General features: G+C 42.2%; 8 protein-coding genes across 8 annotated transcripts; 3 read left to right on the top strand and 5 right to left on the bottom strand.

The window, feature by feature from the left end:
- The first annotated feature begins 634 nt into the window (after window positions 1-634).
- TrAFT101_006478 (uncharacterized protein) lies at window positions 635-2,990 on the top strand. Its single transcript, XM_024902892.2, has 3 exons — window positions 635-1,320; window positions 1,381-2,405; window positions 2,480-2,990. Exons 1-3 carry the CDS (start codon window positions 984-986, stop codon window positions 2,720-2,722), a joined length of 1,605 nt encoding a protein of 534 aa, XP_024754857.1. The 5' UTR covers window positions 635-983; the 3' UTR covers window positions 2,723-2,990.
- Window positions 2,978-4,654, bottom strand: TrAFT101_006477 (uncharacterized protein). The gene is made up of 4 exons (XM_024911117.2): window positions 4,320-4,654; window positions 4,061-4,209; window positions 3,891-4,002; window positions 2,978-3,828 (listed from the first exon to the last, which is right to left on the bottom strand). The coding sequence occupies exons 2-4, from the start codon at window positions 4,070-4,072 to the stop codon at window positions 3,101-3,103; spliced, it is 852 nt and encodes a 283-aa protein (XP_024754856.2). The 5' UTR covers window positions 4,073-4,209; window positions 4,320-4,654; the 3' UTR covers window positions 2,978-3,100.
- A 535-nt stretch (window positions 4,655-5,189) lies between these two features.
- On the bottom strand, window positions 5,190-5,621 carry TrAFT101_006476 (uncharacterized protein; the record flags this gene model as incomplete). The annotated part of the gene is made up of 1 exon (XM_066127781.1): window positions 5,190-5,621. One exon carries the CDS (start codon window positions 5,619-5,621, stop codon window positions 5,190-5,192), a length of 432 nt encoding a protein of 143 aa, XP_065983894.1.
- Window positions 5,622-8,028: 2,407 nt separating this feature from the next.
- TrAFT101_006475 (uncharacterized protein) lies at window positions 8,029-9,770 on the bottom strand. Its single transcript, XM_024902181.2, has 3 exons — window positions 9,570-9,770; window positions 8,376-9,485; window positions 8,029-8,309 (listed from the first exon to the last, which is right to left on the bottom strand). Exons 1-3 carry the CDS (start codon window positions 9,733-9,735, stop codon window positions 8,179-8,181), a joined length of 1,407 nt encoding a protein of 468 aa, XP_024754869.2. The 5' UTR covers window positions 9,736-9,770; the 3' UTR covers window positions 8,029-8,178.
- Window positions 9,771-10,243: 473 nt separating this feature from the next.
- On the bottom strand, window positions 10,244-12,110 carry TrAFT101_006474 (uncharacterized protein; the record flags this gene model as incomplete). The annotated part of the gene is made up of 6 exons (XM_024910407.2): window positions 10,244-10,397; window positions 10,518-10,589; window positions 10,649-10,960; window positions 11,019-11,325; window positions 11,408-11,916; window positions 11,968-12,110. The coding sequence occupies 6 exons, from the start codon at window positions 12,108-12,110 to the stop codon at window positions 10,244-10,246; spliced, it is 1,497 nt and encodes a 498-aa protein (XP_024754870.2).
- A 759-nt stretch (window positions 12,111-12,869) lies between these two features.
- TrAFT101_006473 (uncharacterized protein) lies at window positions 12,870-14,653 on the top strand. The gene is made up of 3 exons (XM_024901497.2): window positions 12,870-13,116; window positions 13,240-13,813; window positions 13,879-14,653. Exons 1-3 carry the CDS (start codon window positions 12,977-12,979, stop codon window positions 14,614-14,616), a joined length of 1,452 nt encoding a protein of 483 aa, XP_024754871.2. The 5' UTR covers window positions 12,870-12,976; the 3' UTR covers window positions 14,617-14,653.
- A 940-nt stretch (window positions 14,654-15,593) lies between these two features.
- On the top strand, window positions 15,594-16,576 carry TrAFT101_006472 (uncharacterized protein). The gene has a single exon (XM_024902894.2). It carries the CDS (start codon window positions 15,686-15,688, stop codon window positions 16,463-16,465), a length of 780 nt encoding a protein of 259 aa, XP_024754872.1. The 5' UTR covers window positions 15,594-15,685; the 3' UTR covers window positions 16,466-16,576.
- On the bottom strand, window positions 16,371-18,451 carry TrAFT101_006471 (uncharacterized protein). The gene is made up of 2 exons (XM_024901494.2): window positions 17,471-18,451; window positions 16,371-17,410 (listed from the first exon to the last, which is right to left on the bottom strand). Exons 1-2 carry the CDS (start codon window positions 18,335-18,337, stop codon window positions 16,553-16,555), a joined length of 1,725 nt encoding a protein of 574 aa, XP_024754873.2. The 5' UTR covers window positions 18,338-18,451; the 3' UTR covers window positions 16,371-16,552.
- Between the last annotated feature and the right edge of the window lie 3,095 nt (window positions 18,452-21,546).

Genomic DNA, 21,546 nt, shown 5'->3' with positions numbered 1-21,546 from the left:
TACGACATAGTTGTGCGTATTGCAAGGTGGTAATCCTACGGAAGATTACATGCATGCAATCTTGTGAATGTTACGCTCCTTTCTCACCCAGATGAGATAGAGAAGGGCGGAATCATGTTATTGGCCATGCCACTGCTCCATGGAAGAAACCGGGGGAGGACTGTTCACTGCTGCTCACGAGTGTTGCCTGAAATACGTTTTCTTGCGCGGCGTATACAACTCAGGCTATGTATGTACGCCATATGTTGTGCAATTGTGTTTGGTCGGCTTTGTTCCGAGCCAGGCCTCGCCACATTGATGAAGAGTTGTCTCCCAGCAGTAACAGCAAAGCCACTCCGCACTAGCCTCGAGATCCTTGGATTTGCGGAGTAAACAGGAGAAAATCATTAGCTCGCATAGAATGTAGCTGGTCTAATGCTAATTCAGCTGCGGAGGTTGTTCTTCCGCTACACCAAGTTGCGAACAGGCAGCACGAGCTGCTCTCGGGTAAAAGAGGGGCGAGCGTGGGGTTCGGCTGCTTGGACGGAGAAGGGATTTGGAGTCACTATTAGAAGCATGAGTCGATGAGTTTACACAACACAAAAGCCTGTCAAAGCCGCGTATGGGGTAGATGGCCTGACAGTTCAACGCCTAGTATAGCATTTTGAATATAGCCTAATACCGGCTAACCGTCTGGATAAATATTCCAAACAACGCCTCGTTCGACATCTGGCGGCGCTGGCCATTCCCTTGCAGCTTAGACTGCTCAAAGTCCCTGGATTTACAATTTTGGCGCTCCAATGATCGTTGATGCAGGAGCTCTGTATGAGCTAGTCATGCCTGCTGACTGGCGACTGATCCTGCGTTATGTCACGCTGATTTGTATAAGGATTTGGCGAGTTCTCCAAACTTGGAACATGGAGACTTCGCATCCAAACTGTCTCTGATCTTCCCAGGGAGTAATCTTTGGTTGGTGATGACAGTTCAATCACTCTATTATAACAATGGCGGAACCTAATATCACAAAGGTGGCAGCTACCCACCTCGAGGATACGCTTGGCGAAGGCGCCATCGTCGACGCGAAGCATGCGTCTGACGAAGAGCATTCCCAAACTCTACTCCAGGCCCTCAAAAGCAACCGAAAGGCTGTCTTTTGGTCTATGCTTATCTCAATGAGTATTATTATGGAGGGCTACGATACAATCTTGATGGGCAATTTCTTCGGATATCCTCAGTTTGCGAAGAAGTATGGCCAAGATTATGGAGGCTCAATTGGGTATCAGGTCTCAGCGCCGTGGCAGTCTGGCTTGAACATGGGAAGTACCGTGGGTGCTATTTTCGGTAAGACAATTTATATCTTCCATGGAATTTTATGCCGCTAATAGGCGAGTCAAATCTCAGGCGGTATCTTGAACGGCTATCTTGTGTCTGTATTAGGCTACCGATACGTTATGATCGGAGCCCTATTTTTCATGAACGCTTTCATTTTCATAGTGTTTTTCGCCAGCTCCGCAGCTGTGTTGTTGGTAGGCCAGATTCTTTGTGGCCTAGCATGGGGCGTCTTCGCTGTCGCCAGCCCATCATACGCGTCAGAGGTTTGCCCTACAAACTTGCGAGGTTACCTTACGACTTATGTAAACTTGTGCTGGGCAATTGGCCAGTTCATCGCAGCAGGTGTCCTTGAGGGTCTAATTCACCGCCAAGATCAGTGGGCATATCGTATCCCGTTTGCGATTCAGTGGATCTGGCCCCTTCCTCTCATGATTGTCTGTTTCTTTGCGCCAGAGAGCCCATGGTATCTTGTACGTAAGGACCGTGTGGATGACGCGAGACAAAGTCTACGACGCTTGGGAGGAACCAAGACCGAGGATCAGATCAACGGCCAACTCGCCATGATGGTACACACTGTCAATATTGAAGCAGCGCAAGCAAAGGAAAGTAAATCCTACGTCGAGTGTTTCAAGGGTACCGATCTCCGCCGAACAGAGATTTGCTGCGTGGCCTTCTTTGGTCAGATCCTTTCTGGAAGCTCATTTGCCTATTCGCCCAGTTACTTTTTTACCACGGCTGGTATGAGCGCCGATCACGCGTATCAGCTGAACCTAGGGGGCACAGCCATCGCGTTCCTTGGAACAGTATTTTCTTGGTTTTTGATAACTCACTTCGGTCGGAGAACACTCTATGTGACTGGCCAAGGCATTCTTTGCACTATTCTTTTTATTATCGGCATCATTAATGCCGCGACCTCAGCTAAGAACGCGATATGGGCAGAAGCCGCACTTTGCATTTTGTGGCTCCTCGTATATGCTTTGACAGTAGGCCCGTTAGCTTATGCAATTGTCTCCGAAACATCATCAATCAGATTGCGTCCACTTACGGTTTCACTGGCTAGAACGGCGTATCAGATCGTAAACATTGTTTCCCAGGTATGCTGCTTTCATTATCGCCTCTTTGTGTGTATGTTATGTCTATATAGGCACGAATTGCTTACCGTTTATAGGTTCTTGAGCCCTATTTCATGAATCCTACTGCTTGGAATGCGTCTGGAAAGACTGGATTCTTTTGGGGTGGCACTGCTCTTCTCACTTTCATATGGGCTTATTTCCGACTGCCGGAGACAAAGGGACGTACGTATGAAGAACTTGACATTTTATTCGCAAGGAAGATTTCGGCTCGCAAATTTGCGTCAGAGAATGTTGATGCATATGAGACACACGTGGCCGAGGTTACAGAAAAAAGCTGAAGGTTTTTCGACTCATTTGACAATTGTGTCGGGGGTGCTCTAAATGCGAAGAGTCATCAGTGGAGAACCTGGAGCATTATGTCTATTTTAAACTACCTATCATTAATAGTACATCGTTCTATTGTTTCTAAACATACCTATGTCAACATCAACAAGTCTACATGATTGGTACCAGGAAAGCTAATGTCTTTGAGTGTGAATTCCCAGAAAAAAGACACCTCACGTTTACTCTGAAATCTTTTAGAAAAGTTCAATCCGTTGACAAAACACGATATATTTTATAAGAACAATCTATTTATATACATTATTGTTCACTTTTATAGTTCCTTGAAGTTCAGCGTGATAATGATTGCCTCCTTAAGCTGCGAGTATAGCAACTTAGTGCAAAACGGGATACACCTCCTTGAACGCCTCCGTCTTTGCGATATTTGACCACCACTCTTTAATCTTTGAACCAATTTTGAAATCAGGTACCGTTTTTTGGATCAAGCGTTCCAATGGCCCAAAGTCCTGCACGTCTGCAACTGGCGTATCCGCTCCCATCATGGCGTGTGCGAGCCATGGAACGGTATTGTAGTCTGCCTCACTAACCCGCGACCCAGCCGCATACGGTAGAGCAATCAAGCTGTCGAGCTTGTCAAGGCCTGCAGCCAGGGTGCGATACATGCCATCCGTCATCTTGTAGAAATCTTCATGGGTGGGTCCAACATCTGCCCGATATAATGATGTCACAGACAGATTTTCAGCTGTCTTCGAAACATAAAATGGGTGGGTGGGCTGTGCGGCGAGCTCCTTGTCTAACCGTGTCTGGCGTCCTTCAAGGAAGGCATTCCAGGCGCTACCTTTCTTGTACGCCATCTCATCCGCATCTCGCGCCTGGAATAGAATTAGGTTGGTGCTCATGGATGGTGAGTGCATGAGATCAAGTATCTCTTTTGACCGAGCCGCATCTTCAGGCGCAAGGGTCTTTGTTCCTCGAGCATCAATCCATCGTAGGATATCAGCACTTTCGGTGATGGGTTTAGAGAGAGAAGGGGCAGTGAGAGAAGGCACTGTTCCATTGGGATTAATTGCGATATATTCGGGGGCGAAGTTGTCGCCATTTGCTAGATAGGGTGAAATGTTAGAGTGGATTTTATACATGGGGAGAACAGGTGCTGAGACTCACAAAGACTAATCTCCTTCACATTGTAATCTATGTCCTTCTTGAGACCTTTCTCAGCCAGCGCCAAATGCATGACGCCTACCCACTGCGATTCACCGGAGGAGTAAATAGTAAACTGTACAAAGGTATGTGTAAGCATGATGCCATATGCACTTGAACTATTTCAATTTTACCTTGTCTGCCATTTTGAAGAGGTAATTTAATTGTTTGGTAGATTCGAAGTAGATTGAGACCCTGGTAAGATGCTTGATGAAGTCAGATGCTAATAAATTAAGTGGTTACAAGGAATTGAGAATAAAGCTTCTTATTTATGGTAGTCTGCCTTGCCAATCGTGTTATTGAGAGATGGAATCAAAAGCAAAAGAAAGTGGGAATGATTGGAATCAGGCTTTATAAGTGTGATATCACCATGATTGTTATAGAAAAGCTTACTGTTGAGCATAGGACAATGAGATCTTCTGGGGCAATTTTGTGTCCCACTAGGCTAGGGATAGCTTAATTGAGATGGCCTCATTATTTGTAACGAATTACATTGCTGCTTAGAAAACCATGATGAAGCCATACTCTGTGTGGCTAGGCTAGCCTGCCCTTTGGAATCTAAAGCTGGAGAAACAAGCACAGATTAGTTCATAGCCCGCTGTACTCCGCCCGACAAAGGTGCTACTGTGCGCGTATCATTGCGAACTGGTTGCCTGACCGTTATACATCACCCGCGCTATGACACTGTGGCTCTTCTTAACCGTTTTCTAGCCACGATCTTAATTTCTTTTTCAACTCCCATTTTCTCAAGCATATCGTTAAACATGGCAAAATACCAGCAATATGCTCTGAGTGAGCTACAGTAGCAACGGCGCTCCCTTAACGTCGTGGTATTGCATTGTATAGCTGAATAGAGGGAACCTGGGTAAACAATGTCATCTGCGATATCCTTAATGGGAATAGGAAGTGTGAAAATAGCTCACCAGATTCCATGTCATGAGAAATCCGCAACCTGTGTGTTGAAAATCGTACACGTAAAAACGGAGAAGCATATTTCATGACAATATGAGCACTATCTGCGGTGCTTATAGGTGTGTATAATTCGGCCGCTGTGTGCCCGGATTTTGCCCGGCCTCTGCTGTTCTCTTGTCCGGCCTGCCCGCATAGAGCGGTTACATGTAGTCAGCGCCGTACATAATGATGCCAAATTAAGCGAGCAGTGGGCTCTGATCGCCCAGCTAACGCCCGTAATATCTGTTGCTCTGTAATTGAGCTGCCCGTGATATTAATTGCGCTAATGCTGGAATTTGCAGAGCTAGGCTTCTAATTTTCAAGGTCCGCTAAAAATGATACCCTTATTTTGCGCCACCCCGGAAGTGCATATATTCCAAGGAGCTTTCCCTGGGAGTGTAGATGGTCGGCCAACGCTGTTAAGTTCGGGAAGAGTGATGTGTCTGGGACAAGTCGACCAAACTCATCGCCGCCATTTCCTGACCAGCCTGAATCCAAGCTGCACAATGTATATCCAGCAGTGACATTAAGAAGGTCACACTGGCTCTGAACATCATTTTGATTCAGAACGAACGAGGTGCCCGCGCGAGCTTGCATGCCAAAAGAGTTCCATCCGCGAGGAGGTCCATTAAATCCATTGGCACTAGTGCCATAGAATGGCACAAAGAGTGGGCTTGCGGCTGCCCTAACTGTCGTCGTTACTAGCGGAACAATGAAAATAGAAACAGGACATTTGCTTCGCATTTTGGCGTTGAGAATGATAAGTTGGGGGATAATAAAGAGCTGTCAATGTTGAAATGCTCATTGGGATATAGGATTTGCCCGCTTCTACGTACTAGGCGTTCTTCTTTCCTCTTATAGCATTAGACTCACCCAATAACCGATCACAAAAGGGGTTAAAATCGGCTGAGAGTAAGCAAGAGAACTAATCGCTACGGTAAGCCGGTTGAGACGGAATAAGCTACGGGCAGCTTCCTTTTTAGAGGCTAGAATCTGCAGATGGCTGTTTCACTTATGTGACCCAGACTTATTCATCACGCGCAAAAATATATTCAGACAGATTTCTAGAGGGCAGTTTTCTAGCTCAAATTTATATAAATCTACAGGTTTAATAGTTGCGTGCCCAGTTTTTAATGTCAAAGCTATATTGTACTTCGAATTAATTAGTGGAAAATAAATTCTGTTCGTATTGGCAGCATATTATCTATTGTATAATATGCCCCTAGCTCAAGCTTGTTCTGTATAATTCCCATCATCTACTTATTAAACATTGCCAATTGAAAAGCTTTGCATTCATGGAGAGAGGTATCTACTCCGTCCTATTTTAAAATTATAATTATTCCGATCACTGCCGAGGCCCCTGCTAATGATATGTCATTACACTCGAATTTTCTATCGTAGGCAAATTCTATTTAAAAGTACTTGGCGAGCTGATCGTTCCCAAATGAGGTAATCAGGATATAAGCATACTAATCCTTTATACATACTTTAGCTAGGTAGTTGGTAAAGTAAACATGCTAAAAACAAACATTCTACCTGCGCTAATGACATATGACAGCATTGTATACCACTAATTACTTGTCGTATTATTCCATAGCCCTGCCAAATGCTCCATATATGTGGAAAGAAAAAAGAGTCGGAAAAGGCAACTAGATTTACAGAGTTGCATCAGTCGCATAATACGATTAGCCATCTATGTAGTTTTTACTGCAGATGCATGGCGCACTAAAATAGATAGTGCTGAAGCAACACATACCAGCCAAAGTGGCTGCGATGTTTTTCTTTTTTTCCAGGCAGTCAGTAAAAAGCAATAGCATTCATACACTACATGTACTGTACTTTTACTTTCACATAAGAAGTTTCTAATTAGGATAACGGCATGCCAATCTACTTGCTACTTCAATTAACCAGCGGACACCCATTAGCCACACCCTCCTCTATTTCGCTAGATGTGTACTTGGCCACCGGATGTGGGCAACCTCGGAGACAAAGATCATCAAATGTGTTGGTCAACGCTCATGCGCAAAGAAATTACAAAAGGTTGATTTTAAGATTTATTTCCAAGGGTTCAATAATCTATGGATCCTTTGATAAGCAATGATTGCCATCTACAGGAATAGTTGAATAATGACTCGTATGTCCTGTGCACAATACTTGGAATCTGTTATCACATTAGGCGTCGTTTTACGTATACATGGCTCCGCAGTTTAAGAAAACGTTTCCACAGTCTTTGGCAAATGTGGCCAGCCAAAAAAGAGAAAATAAGTTGGAGTACGAAGTTGTGAGAGACAATTTGGAGATGGAATTGGCCCAACACAGGCATTCTTGGTAGTAATGAATCCGTACGTTTCGGCTAATGCGTCCTTCCCGATTTGTTATCACAACAGTCCTCATCGTGTCAGCTACCGGACTCTATTTTGATAGATAGATGCTCTACGCGGACTAATTTATAGTGGGTTATGCGCTGTATCTTGGTAAATAATACAGTCTCCTAAGGGAGAACTTATGGGGCACTAATTATAGCGTAGCTCCGTAAATATGGTCGTTTTTCGCTTTACTCCCTACATAGTTGCGTATTGCATTTTATTTTACTGCCCGTATGTATTTCCATGCTACTATGGCTATAGAAAACGAGCTTACCGGTAATGTAATACTGATTATGGATGGAACGTTACAAGGATATTCTGCTTAGGTCGTGAACGTTACCTATTTGACGGAAAACTGGTGACTTGTTGTAGATAATGATCTTTAGGTAATATCCTTGAGAAGGAGATGCTTGCCATTTCCATGGTCCCTATTGAGATACCTAGAGTACCTACTAAATAATGAATTAGAGTAATGAAAATCTCTCTGCCCCATTGCCCCACTCTCTCCTACTATATTGAGCTATGCCACATATTAAACTTACTGTCGCAGCCGGGCATGCAGTCGATTATTGCGCTGTTCGCTAAGCCTTTGGTCGTTTTGGTCAGTGTATCAGCATGGTATATAACTATTGACCTAAATGCACTTTAATAGTTCGCGAGTAATCACTTCAACAGTCTTGAAAAGCTAACTAGCACCCCGTTATATGTTTAGACATAGATCGAACACAAGTGAATGCTTGGAAAAGCAATGTGTTACGTTTTTAAACTTGTTATTGTAGCAAATTGGCCTCCATAAATTCTCAAAGAATTATCTCGTGTTCTTATAAGCCTTCGAGTTGGTATAGCTATCGCTCCTATATTCTATCCGTACAAGATAATTAGTTGGTGTGAGGATGGAGACATTTTATTCTAATTGGTAGATCCGCATGGTAGCTCTAATTCGTTTCCTCTTTATTCGGCTCAGTAATATCAGATTTTGTCTCTGAAGGTGTGGATTCAGATACCTTTGCTGACTTGTCCGGATTGTGGCTGCGAACAACAAGATAAGTCGGGACTATCGCTAGCCCTAATTGAAACATTAGACGCACAATTCTTCTGATGTGGGAAGTATCCAGAGGAAACTTAAACTTACCGAGAAGTATTGTGTTAACGGCCAGTGGCACTCGCCCTCCATACCAGTTCCTTGTGTTGAGACCATATGACACGGCTTGAGCAAAGCTTTCTTGGCCACGCAGAATACCCGTCAAGCGAGTGAGCTCTGCTACATCATTCGTCATTGTAGCAACAAGATAGTATAACCAATTTTGAGCTGCTTGTTGCGAAAAGTTCCATAAAAATAGCACAAAAAAGCCTTTGACGTAGCCGGGCGTGCTCCAATCCAAGAGTGGGGGATTGGAAGCAAATTGTTCTTGAACAACCCAACCGTATACCCAAGAGAGAACATGTACCGCAACGACATAATAGTATCCATATTCTAAACGTTTCTTGACGGCAAAACGAGTCCAATCAAGCCACTGGCTGAGAATCTGCGATGATAGTAGTGTGGCAAAGTTGCTTACAAAACCGATCAAAGCACGGCCGCGTACACTGAAGTAGTAGGCTTCAAAGTTCCCGCTGTACTGATTGAAATAGGCAGCCCAGAATATAGGGAGAAGAAGTAGAACGTTTCGTTTCCTCGATAGTTGGTACAAGGCCTTGAACTCAGCGAGGAACGAGTCTTCTCGTTTGACCATGACCCGCGATCCATCACTCCTTTGGACTTTGTGGGGTGGCGATAGACATAATGCTAAGGGAGCCGCCAGGCATTGTAAAACAATGAAAATGATGTAGGTCACATAGCCAACGCTCCCTTTACCTGAAGTCTTTACATTCAAACCCAACACAATAGCACCGCCCACAATGGGTCCTAATGTCCGGAACCAGACCCATATATTCAAGTACTTGGCTCGTTTAGAGGGTTCTGGGTAGCCAAGCGCGATGGCTCCCTCGCTTGCCCAAAAAAGCCCAGCTGATATTCCGCAGGTCACGGCGCCGAGAAGGACGAACCAGTCGTTTCCAAAGCGATTATTTGTATAGAGACCAGCTGAATAAATCGGGTAGCCAAGGGCTCCAAGAAGAAGTGTGTAAGACAGCCCTATTCTGTTCGCAATTGGGCCGCCAAACAAACAGAAAAAGCCCATCAGTCCGAACACCAGGGCATTGGCGGCGTTGATTAAGTATGGCGATTCGGCTCCACCAGCGCCTATTACAAGTACGTATTAGATAGGCACTCCCAGTGCAAATTGAAATTTAGCAGATCGGATATGAGAGAGAGAAAAAAGGGTACCTAGAGAGTTCATGGCATTCCATAAACCAGGTGCTAAGAATCCAACGCCTCCAATAACACAAGCATTGAAGAGCGTAGTACGATACCACTGCCGCTCTTCATTTAACACAGGGGCGATGCGCTCTTCAGAGCCATCTTTGGACACATTAGCCTCGACGTCCGCCATAATGCTAATTGAAGTATCCCTTGTATTGTGAAGACTTCTGCAAGATGCTGATCGCTCGTTCCAAGGACATGGCTTGCTCCTTATATAGCTATATTCTTTTATATGGGAGCTCCATTGTTATTGAAAGATCCACTTTGTGTTTCATACGCAAGATATATCATGCTTATTACCGGTATAAAGAGGCCGAGGCATTCCTGCTCAGTTGAAGGCTACGATATTCTTGTTTGGTGGTGCTCATTCTCTGCAAAAATGGCGTGAGAGATTTCATGTGGAGCGGTGGGCCAATAAGATGATGGCATGAGTCAGGTAACCAGTACCCGTACGATCTCGAAGGTAAGCTTAATAGAAGTAGTAATGTGTGGGCTAATTGATATATATGTTATAACATATATAAATGGTATTATATCATGGCCTACTACCCATAAAATCCGTTTCTCAATGTCATGGGAAATATCAGAGTTTCTATATTTATTTGTCTACGTTTGATGTTTGTGCTTGGCTCTTTTCTTTATGGCACATATAGCTTAGCCTTAAGCACACTCCCCTGTTGATTTTCATCATTGGCGCGTTTATTGTGTACCGCATATACAGCGATTTGAAAAGCAGTGCTTGCAATTCCCACTGAAACCATTACAATCATCATGCGCAGACCAGTTAAATAACTAAACCATACAGTTAGCTAATTACTAGACTAAAGAAAAAAAAAAAGGAAAAAAAAAGAAAAGAAAGAAAAAAAAGAAGAGGAAGAGGAAGAGGAAGAAGTTTAGGAAAAATGAACTTACAGTGGCTTGTCATCTGCTTGGAAGTATTGCGTTCCTACCATAAGACCGCTAATAGCGGACATCACCCACATTCTACAAAGGAGATGTCAGATCTATCACAGGGGCTGAGAGTATATACGTGAGCAACTTACGCAATACTTATACTCTTCTCTCTGGGGTCTGCGCAATTAAGCTGAACCCATGAGTTGTGGATGGGATGATAGCCAACTGCGAAACTATTAACAGCCGTCCACAAACCCCACCGTGACCACCTTCCAACATGAGGCTGAAGTTGATGGGCCACTATCAGAGTGACCAAATAGCACGTCTGAGCAGCAATAACAGAAGCACCTCGTTGGTTGGTTCGATCGCTAAAAAACGCAAATAGAAAAACAACAGCAAGTGCGATAAATGCACCAACGGCAGCCAGAGCGTTTGCGTCGGTCCTAGCAAAGCCCAGCGACCTATTTATTATGCTTCAGAATGTTAATCAAGAGCATTGGGACACTGTTGAAGACTCACATAATGATAGAAGGGGTATACATGGTTAAGGGGCTCCACGTGGAGAATACTACAAATGTTGAAACAAAATGTGGCCAGCGGCGATAGTGAGTAACCGTGCTCCAAACAACCCCTAGAGGAATCTTCTTGAGCCCTTGCCAATCTGAATCTTCTTCACCGTTTAATTTGAGACGCCTCTGCAAAATTCTTGATTCAATTTCTGAAAATTTTATTATTCCTTCACCTAACAGAGGTTTTGGATGAGATGGCGATCCAGGGAGGAAAAATAGGAGAATAATGGAAACCGAGCTTGTAAAAAGGCCCTCAACTATCTCAAAGAGCATGAAAACGTTAGTTATCCATAGATATCGTATATGAGCTCGAACTTGGGAAGATTCAGCTCATCTTACGTAAAAAAAGCCATTGCCATCCACGAAGGCCACGATGCCCATCCAGTTGCAAAATTCCCAATGCAAGAAGAGGGCTAATCGCATTACCACCAAACATTCCGAAGAAGAAGATGGCTACTCTCTTGGCAAGCTCTCGCTTGGTATACCAAGTCGACAATGTATAACATGCCCCGGGAATATATCCAGCCTCTGCAAATCCAAGAAGGAGGCGAGTCGCGAGGAACCCCCCTCGATTCTTTATAAAAACCTGCATTATCGCAATGAACCCAAATACAAATACTTGAGCTGATATCCATTTGCGTGGACCAATACGCTGGAGAGCCATATTGCAGGGAATCTCAAAGATGACAATAACCATGAACATAAGCTGGTTGCCTAGGTTAATTGTTGACTGAGTGACGCGAATATCGGTTGCAAATCCACCAGTTAAGGCACTCGCAATGTTCATTCGATCCAGCTGGAAAACCAATAATCCGAGAAAGAGAAGCGGCAGCACAGTCGTGTCTACCCTTGCATTAAGTTAGAAATTAACAAAAAGGCCGACAGAATGTTGGATATACTTTGCGCGAGCCGCGAGTTCTTCTGCTGGATCCCATTCTGGCTGTTGCTCTGCTCTAATAGATAAACTAGAATCTTCGAGAGCCGGGTCGTTTGTGAATATGCTTAACTTTTTCTCGTCTCTTTCGATGGTTCTTGAAGTCATCGTATATCAATAGAGTAGAAATCGAATATAACATCAGGAAATGGTTAGCGCAAGTTATATCATCGAGGCGATAAGCGAACAATTTTGAAAAAGTATTGAGTATAGGTGAGTATGTGAAAATTGCTTAATTATTTGGGATGGTGCTGAGAAACATGCTTTAAAAAGAACTTCAAAAGGTAATTTCTCGTTTTCCGCCTCGTATTCAATGAAAGCAGAAGGCCGATTTGCAGTAGACCAGCATTATGGCGTGCTAGAAATTCCAGGTAATATTACACAGTAAGAATTCAGATCTCACTTCTATAATTACTAATTTAAAATGACAGTCAATTGCAAACCAGTATCAGTTTTTGGCCGCTTTGATATCTATGTTCATGATCAACTTGCTGGTTCTACTCCGTATTTGACACTAAATTATTAACATCGCGTCTGGCTGCCTTGTCGGTAACGATGCTCCGCAGCCCGTTCTATAAATGTCAACTTATACACCATAGGCTAGCTCAGTATACATTAGCGAAGCTACTGAATTGCGTGATGAAGCCCGCCATTTGCGCAATAGCAAGATTAAAATTGGCTTCGAACACCAATAATATATTCCACAGAGTATTATTTCGTTCAAAATATTGATATGTTGAGACTTATGCCGATGCGGCTCGTGCGGCATGTGCGGCATGTGCGGCAGCTTGTAGCTGTGGCCTAGTCAAAAAAGCCATTAGGCTGTGTTGTAGGCCAGCATCCTTTGAGAGTTCTGGATCAGTTATCTCAAATCGCTCACCCTGATTTATGTAGCAATTCTAGCTGAATAATTCCTTGTTCTTCTTCAAGCTGAATCGCAACGGTATTTGGATTAAGCAATTGCAGCTGAAGCTATGGGCAGTGTTCCTGTAAGGCGAGTAGCCATCATTGGCGCCGGACCAGCGGGAGCTATTGCCATTGATGCCCTTGCTCAAGAGAGAGCCTTTGACATTATTCGCGTTTTTGAGCGTCGAGATAGGCCGGGGGGATGCTGGTAGGTCAATTATATTGCGTTGACTCTTGCCCGCGACAGATCTTATGCTTGAAGCAAAGATAGCTATAAACTACATTGGCGCAGAGGCACAGAATTTTCGTGCAAATACTAACTATATGATAGGATAGATGATCCATCGCATCCTCCTACACTGTCCAATTTTGAATCGCTAGCAGCGCGTACAGCCGATGCGCCACTCCCCATACCGAAGACGCTCCCGTCCCAGACAGAGCGGCATGACCAACCTCGCTTCTCAGAGTCGTCAGTCTATCCCTATCTAGAGACGAATATTGATTCTTTGGCTATGGAATTCAGCAAAGAGCCAATTCCAGTGAAACGGAGCGATCTTTCAATAGCCAACCACGGACCAGACACCCCATTTCGCAAGTGGGATATTATACAAAAATATGTCCAAGGTCTTGTTGATAGGAAAGGCTATAGCGACTTTGTTTCTTACGAAACGACAGTGGAAAAAGTGGAAAAAGTCGGCACAGAGTGGAAAGTTATATTGCGGAAAAATGGGAAACACCGCGATTACTGGTGGGTTGAGTGGTTCGATGCCGTCGTGGTCGCCAGTGGACATTTCTGGGTACCTTACATTCCTGCAATAGATGGGTTAGAAGAATTTGAGAAAGCAAGGCCCGGCAGCATAATTCACAGCAAACATTTCCGTGGTCGTAAGCAGTTTGCAAGTAAAGTAAGTTATAAGTCGTCAATAGTGCATATGCTTTCAAGAAGGAATCTAATCTTTTCTCTACGCAGCGCGTCGTGGTGGTTGGAGCATCCGTCTCTGGAGCTGATATTGCCTTTGACCTTGCCAGTATCGCACAAGCCCCTGTCCACGCTGTCACTATTGGACACACAATTAATGGATATTTTGGAGGCGAAGCTTTTAAACATCCCAAAATAAAGAATCATCCTTCAATTGTTAGGGTTGAGGGAAGAACTGTGCATCTGATAGATGGAAATTCTATTACTGACGTTGACTATATAATATTTAGCACAGGCTACAGTTGGTCTCTGCCTTTTCTTCCTGATGTCCCTGTACGGAATAATCGGGTTCCAGATCTCTATCAGCACGTCGTCTGGCAAAAAGACCCGACATTGCTCTTTGTCGGTGCTGTGGCTGCGGGGTTGACATTCAAAGTTTTCGAATGGCAAGCAGTCCTGGCAGCACGCCTTCTTGCTGGTCAAGCTGTGCTCCCATCTGTCGAAGAGATGCGAAAGTGGGAGGCCGAGAGAATCAAAGCACGTGGAGACGGTATGAAATTTACGTTAATTTTTCCAGATTTTGAAGATTACTTTGAAAGACTTAGACGGCTGGCTGGAGAAGGCGAGGAAGGAAAAGGACGCAAGCTTCCGCGGTTTCAAAGAGAATGGATAAGAGCTTTTCTTGATGGTCATGAACGTCGCAAAGCTATGTGGAGACGACTCAACGAGAAAGCTCAAATTGAGCTTAACGCGACTCAAGATAATAGACATGATAGAGCACGGCTATAATAACTTTAAATATTCAAAGTATTGAACGAATTAGCACTACTTTTCTCTGTAGTCTATGATCCGAATACGCGAAGTGCACAAATGTTCTGTCATAATGAAAGTCGAGCATATAGAATTAGGATGATGCTAAATACGTATTCGGATGGTTCAATTAGATCGTTGTAGGAACTGCTGCCTTTGGGCATATATCATTAAGTTACCTAAATGGATGGCGTCGAAATGTATTTTCATTTTGCTGATGAATCATTCGCCGACTCCATAGCTATCTTACGAAAAAAAAAAAAAATCCCCTTCTGAATAATGAATCCTTTTTTCTTAATGCCCCACCAATCCCATACAAATGTGTGTCTTGCGAGCGTGGCTTATAATCTATGGGAGTAACTCTAGGGAGTAGCAATTCTTTATTTTAGCCAATATGAATGCATCAGGCCCCAATTGTGTGCTCTTATCGAGATAGATGCTCCTACCTCCACGGCAAAGTGTCCTCATTGCAATTACCGAGCTTACACAGTTTACTAATTGTGTGGTGGAGATAATATCGCATAACGTACGTACGTAAAAGGAAAAGATTATTTCCTACGACGTTTCGAAGCAGTAACTACTCTCTTTTTGCCTAATAGCATGTTCAGAAAGGTAGGATTTGTGCCACATACAGTACAACACAGTCCTCATAGTGTCAGTAAGTACGTCCTCCAAACAAATAAGACTACATCAAAGTGGAACTATTATGCATTAGCGCCGGATAAGTATTGGACGGATGTCGTCGTAGATTGCCGTTTTTGCTGTATCTTGAACCGCCTCCACCCGCTAAACTGCAGGAAGATACCCAAGTCGGATTAGTAACAATTAGACATATATATCTGGTAGACTAAGGTTCATCCCCGAAAGGGAATCAAGATATCTATAGAGCAATGGAATTGGAATGGTATCTAATTAGTATCAGAACTTCTTGGAGGGTGTTGCGTGCCTTCTCTCATTATAAATACCACATCCCCGTCGGTTTTTATTGCGAGTGGGAAGAACGGAGATAAATTCACACACACATATTCTTCTTTCCAAGCACATTAAAATGGCCCCTTTCGATCTCACATCTTATAAAGCCCTATCCTTTGATATATATGCAACTCTCATAGATTGGGAGACGGGCATTTTTTCCCAGTTTTTACCATTGCTCAGCAAACTTCCCAAGGGACATTCGCTATGGAACAAAAATTTGGCCGATATCCGAAACTATCTACTTACTCAGTATGCAACTCATGAACATAGGCTGGAAATTCAGCACCCAAATGAAAAATACTCGAAGTTGCTGAGCATGGTGTACGAAAATGTCGCTGCGGATGTGGGAATAGCTGTAACCCCCAGCGAATCAGAGGCATTTGGTGGCGCCATAGGGAAATGGCCAGCATTTGCGGACACAGTAGATGCAATGCAAACATTAGGAAAATATTACAAACTCATTGCATTGAGTAATGTGGACAAGGTGTCGTTTGCAAGCACGCTACGTGGTCCACTTAATGGCGTCCAATTTGATGCTATTTACGTTGCAGAGGACATTGGCACGTACAAACCGAATCCAACCAACTTTAATTATCTTCTAGATCATGCACGCCAGGATTTCGGAATACAAAAAAACGACATATGCCACACGGCGCAGAGTCTAACCTTTGACCACATCCCCATTGCATCGATGGGCTTTCCGCCCGCCGTTTGGATATCTCGTGGAGGTGGGAGCATGGGCATGGGGGATTTAGAGGCGGTGAAGGATAAAGTAAATATTGGAGCTACGTATGCAACGCTAGGAGACATGGTCATAGCTGTAGAAGCAGCCTTTGATAAACTGCAAAATTAAACGGGGTCTATATGCAATAGCCAGATGATATAAAACAAAATTCCACGGCACGATGAATTTCTTTTTCCTCTTCTGAATACTCTCAGTTCACAAAAGCAAAAGGTCGACTCCCAATCGCTGTTGGACTGCTTTCCAGTCTAGTGCAACTTGATCTGGTTCAACGCCTCTCGCAATGGCTTCTTGTGCTCGATCATGCCATATTTGGCGAATAACAGTCCCAGCCACTAGGCGGTTTGGGATTCCTAGCTGGCTTGATACCGATAGCCATCGTTCAACCATTTGCTGGTCTGCTTCATCGGTAGCCTCTGTAGCAGCGATAAAGACGGGCCACATCGATATTGCACCTCCTCGAATGTGGATAAATGTCATGGCATCCGCCAAGACAGATCTGACATATCTGCTGACACCACGAGGAGGAACTTTGAGAATGGCTTGATATAAATAAATCAGCGCCGCCGTACGGAAGAGGCGAAGATGAAGGCAGTCCAAAAATCTAAACTGCTCTGTTCTGGGCAATAACTTCACAACGCTCTCCCGTTCTGGGATATCCAGATCAATGCCGCACTTTGTGTGATTTTCAGGTAATAATTCCGCTACATAGCCCTGAATTATTAGACAGAGATTGTCGGGTACATCGCCGCGCGCAATGCGTTCCATGAAGAGCCTGGTTGATGAAATTATTCGTAAAACGTCGCAGCTGGCACCGATTGTATACCCAAAGTTTCGGCGGGAAGCAACGCCTTCGAAAAGAATATCGGTGATCGGAGAGCTATTATGAGGCTTTGTGTTTCCTGTTTGCGAAATTTCGAATGAAAGGGCGATGCTTTGAGATATTACCCAAGAGTGTGTGGACTGAATCCAAGGCTTTTGCTGAACAAACTGAGTTACAAAACTTCCAGCTCCGTTAAAATGACTCCTCCAAGCGACCGAATCTCTTGCTTGACCCTGGTTTGGTAAGCGGAAGCAAAGTATTTGGAAACCACACACCCAGATATGTATACTCACCTCAGAGATCATTAATGTATATAGAGTAGCAGCGCAGGCATTATATTCCGCTTCTTTCGTATAACTCAATGTTTGGCTTAGCTCTCTCAATGAAGCGCCATAATGCTGCAGTGCGATTGACTCGTTTTGACGGTATATCTCTTGACTTTCTTTGTATAAATTGGCCATGTTAAATGCAGACTGAGCAATAATCGCATGGTACAAAGCTCGTGAGGCAGCAGATGAATCTTGTAGTGCTGTCGACGGGTAAACAGACTTCCAAGGATTATTCGTGTTGTCCACTGGAATCATAATAGGAGCTATCCATGTTACGTAGTGATGAAATATCGTGGCTTCATCTCTTGACGTTGATAACCAATCATATATAGTTGGTGTTAGGGGTCGTAGTAGAGAGCAAGAGGCTTCAATGTATGACAGCGGGGGACTCTTTGGCTGAGATAAACCAGCTAGAGACTCAATGTTTTGCAAATCTAATGCTGATTTGTTTGCAGGAGCATCATCCGAGACTGAGTGGTCAATCCGCTGTGTTGAATGGAATACTGTGAATGGATTTAAAGGCGGCGAGTGCTCCGCAACCGGAAAGTCCATGCTATCCATTCCGTCGATCAGTCGCTGAAGGTGATCTTCGCTAAAAGCTGGCCAGCCACGCCATGTTTGCTCAAAGTTCATGCTCCTTCGAAAAAATGGAGGATAAGTGCCAGTCTTTGGGTCTACCCAAACGAGCTGGATGCTATACCCTTCACACTCAAGCCTGCATTTCTTGCACTGGTTGCACGGTAGACCTACACCGTTGCACTTGACGCGCCGTCGGCGACAAGTCCAACAAGCGGAAAAAGACCTTGTGACTTGCTTGCGAGTACGAGGCATCGTGTGTACAAGCCGGTGACGCTTTCTCAAGATATATATTTCTCACAATCTCAACGAGGGCGAAGCTGTGGGAATACACGAGGATTGGCCCTTCAGAGAGGAAAAAATGGTTGAATGATAGCATCTAACAGAGTGTGGGTCCCGTGAACCCCGCGGGGAATTTTCATCGAATGCCTAAGCTTCCCTCGCGATTCTTTGGTGCCCAGTGCATGGGCGAAAGACATACAGTGCTTGAAGTTTGTCACGTCAAGGAGTCATATCACCAGCATAGCGGGGACACCAAAGGTGACTAGCCTTGAAAGCAGCATACAGTGCGCCTTCTTACACGCAAGATGTTACGATATTAAAATATTATACGGTGCTCCTATATCAACTTCATAATTACAAATTAAGCTTATTGTACTTATCATGCATTAATTTGTCTTCTAATGCTGAACATATTAAAGCACTATCGCCCCTTGCATAGATGGCCATGGATAATACCTTATTTCATGCAGAATTTAGGATACCCGAATAGGAGAGAGATTTTCAAAGTAAGAGTAGTGCTGTGAGTTAACACCATTCCATGCAGCCCTTATTCCAAACATAACAAACGTATTCCATTGGGTATTCTGGAAGGCAGGTGGTGCATAAAGTGTTGGCCAATCCCAAGATCCAATTGGCTGGCAGATGTTGCAATAGACGCAGCTTTGCCTCTGAGACGTATAGGGTAGATTTGCAACAAGAAGATGGGTAAAAACAATGATTGCAGCCTTAGCAAACTTGAAATCGTTACTCATTGTCCATATAATGAAGCTCAATCCGTAGAATCCACCATGGACATAATGTCCCTATCGGACCATGACACAGCAGTCGAGTACAGCCAGATCATCATGAAAAATACTCCTCCAGACAGCGCAGGGCGTCGGCCAATACGGTCGACAAAAGAAAATAGCTCGTAGTGTAAGGAGTACATTGGTGATGTACTGAACACGCGATGCAATGAGTTTGACATTGCCTACAAGGCCAGCAATCTGGTAATTGTGCACAATGTTGTACAACAGAGCATTATTGCCGCTTAATTGAGCCCAGATATTGAACGAAAATCCCGTTCGAGGTACGATGTAATTTGTCGCGATGGATCAACTCTATCCACTTTTACCTTAGCATAACAATAACAGGGAATATCTACACCGCCACATGGTACTCGCAATACAACATATATCTTGCTGTAGGACGCCCCGGAGGTAATGTAGTATATAACTAGGCCCTATGTAGGACATATTAAGCACGGGGGATAGTTATATAGTGCTCAATGCGCCTAAATCCCCCCCTTTAGTAATGCTCCACTGCTGAAAGCTAAGAACACGGCACCTGATTTCGGGGCGCGACAGCTCCACAAGATACAGTGGCGCTGTGGAAGTGGACAGTCCTACACTTATGTCAGTGTTTGGTGCTTCCTATGTAGGGTTGTCAACAGTAGGTATTATCTTGTAGGGCCTGGCTTACCAACCGCTCCACCACACAGTAGTCTGCCAACGATTAACATTGCAATGTGAACACTAGCTATACTTTACATATTATTGAGCAAAGCTGCGAAGCAGATTTGCGAAGGTACCAACCGGAGAAGAGATACCTTTTTAAATAAAAGTTATTAATATATAATATTTTAATTTTATATTTAATATAAGGTAGCTAGTTCTTACTAATATAAACCTTTAATATTAGGTTTATATTAGTAAAGAAATATAAAGGATTTTATAAGCAATTTTAATTATATAGCCAATAACTTTAAATAAAAGTTTAATTTAATTATTATATAAATACTATATTAATAACTAATTATTTAAGCTATATTTAATAAGCATAATAAACGGTCTTATATAGTAAGTTATTTTAAAAGGCTTACAATCTTAATTATAATCTATTAGGGGTGGCTTATGTTTCTATAAGTAATCCCCTTCTAATTGGTCTATCAATCTGTAGTTTATCCGTGGGTATGTATCTTATGGTTGTTGGGTTGTAACAATAGTACTATAATTCTATAACATTAATTTAAAAATAATAGTAAAAATGTCACGATCCGGGTCTTGCAAGAAGAGTAATAGAGGATTAAGTGGGGCTAGGTGCGTCTTTGTTGCTGGATAGCTGCTAGGTATTATTAAAAGACTATATTTATCTCTATCCTTTCTTTATTTTTATAAAAGAAAGTCCTTTCCTTTTATACTTTCTTTCTTTATAGCAATTAGCTTTTAGCTAGTTGCATTAGTCCTTTTATTTTATATCCTTAGCTAAAGACTTAAAGTTTATTAATATAGTATAGAATATTTATTTAAGCTTAAAGGATAATAGCTAGTTTTTAGCTAGTTATATTCTAGCTTTTTTATTATTTAATATACTGCTTTTCTTTTATAGCATTAACCTAGTGCTGCTTAAATATAATTTATATAGCTTTTTAAATTTATAAATAATAATACTTTATTAAGTAGTATTTTATAAATAAATAAATTAAATTTAAATATAATTTAATAATAACTTTTTTTATAATTTTACTTTTTTTTATTTTTAAAAATATAAAATAAAATAAATTCTTTTTATTTTTTTTTTATTATTTTTATTTTTATATTTTTTATTAAGTTTTTTATTAAGCAGTACTTTTATTATAGTTAAAATATAAAGTATTACTGCTAAAAATAAAAATAAGTAAATAACTTATACAGGACTTTTAAATACTAAATCTATAATTAATATAATAATATATATTTACTTAATGCCTTTATAACTTAATATTAACTAGCTTTTAAAAAGAACCTTTATTATTATTATATATATTATTATTAATATTAAAAACTAGGTATAATAAAGCTAGCTTATGTTTATATTATAAGTTTATTTAAAGTTATTTTTAAAAAAGTTACTTTTAATTAACTATAACTTAAGTAATAGTAATAAATATATTATTTATATTTATATTAAAGATAATAGTAATAGTAAAGGTAAAAAAGGCTATAAAGCTATAGATAAGGGTTATTAGGCAGTATATTATTATTTAGTATAAAAGATTATAAAAATAACTTTAAATATAGTAATATTTTTTATATTTTTTTATTTTTTTATTATTAATTTTTAGCTAATTTATTATAATTCCCTTATAGATAAAAACTAGGAAATTCTTTTAAGAATATAAAGTATAATATTCTAATCCTATACCTAGTATAGGGTAACTAGTT

The sequence above is a fragment of the Trichoderma asperellum genome, chromosome 4, assembly GCF_020647865.1.
Source record: "Trichoderma asperellum chromosome 4, complete sequence".
NCBI lineage: Eukaryota > Fungi > Ascomycota > Sordariomycetes > Hypocreales > Hypocreaceae > Trichoderma > Trichoderma asperellum.
Note: the sequence above shows the minus strand (reverse complement) of the source record. Positions and strands in the feature narration are given on the sequence as shown.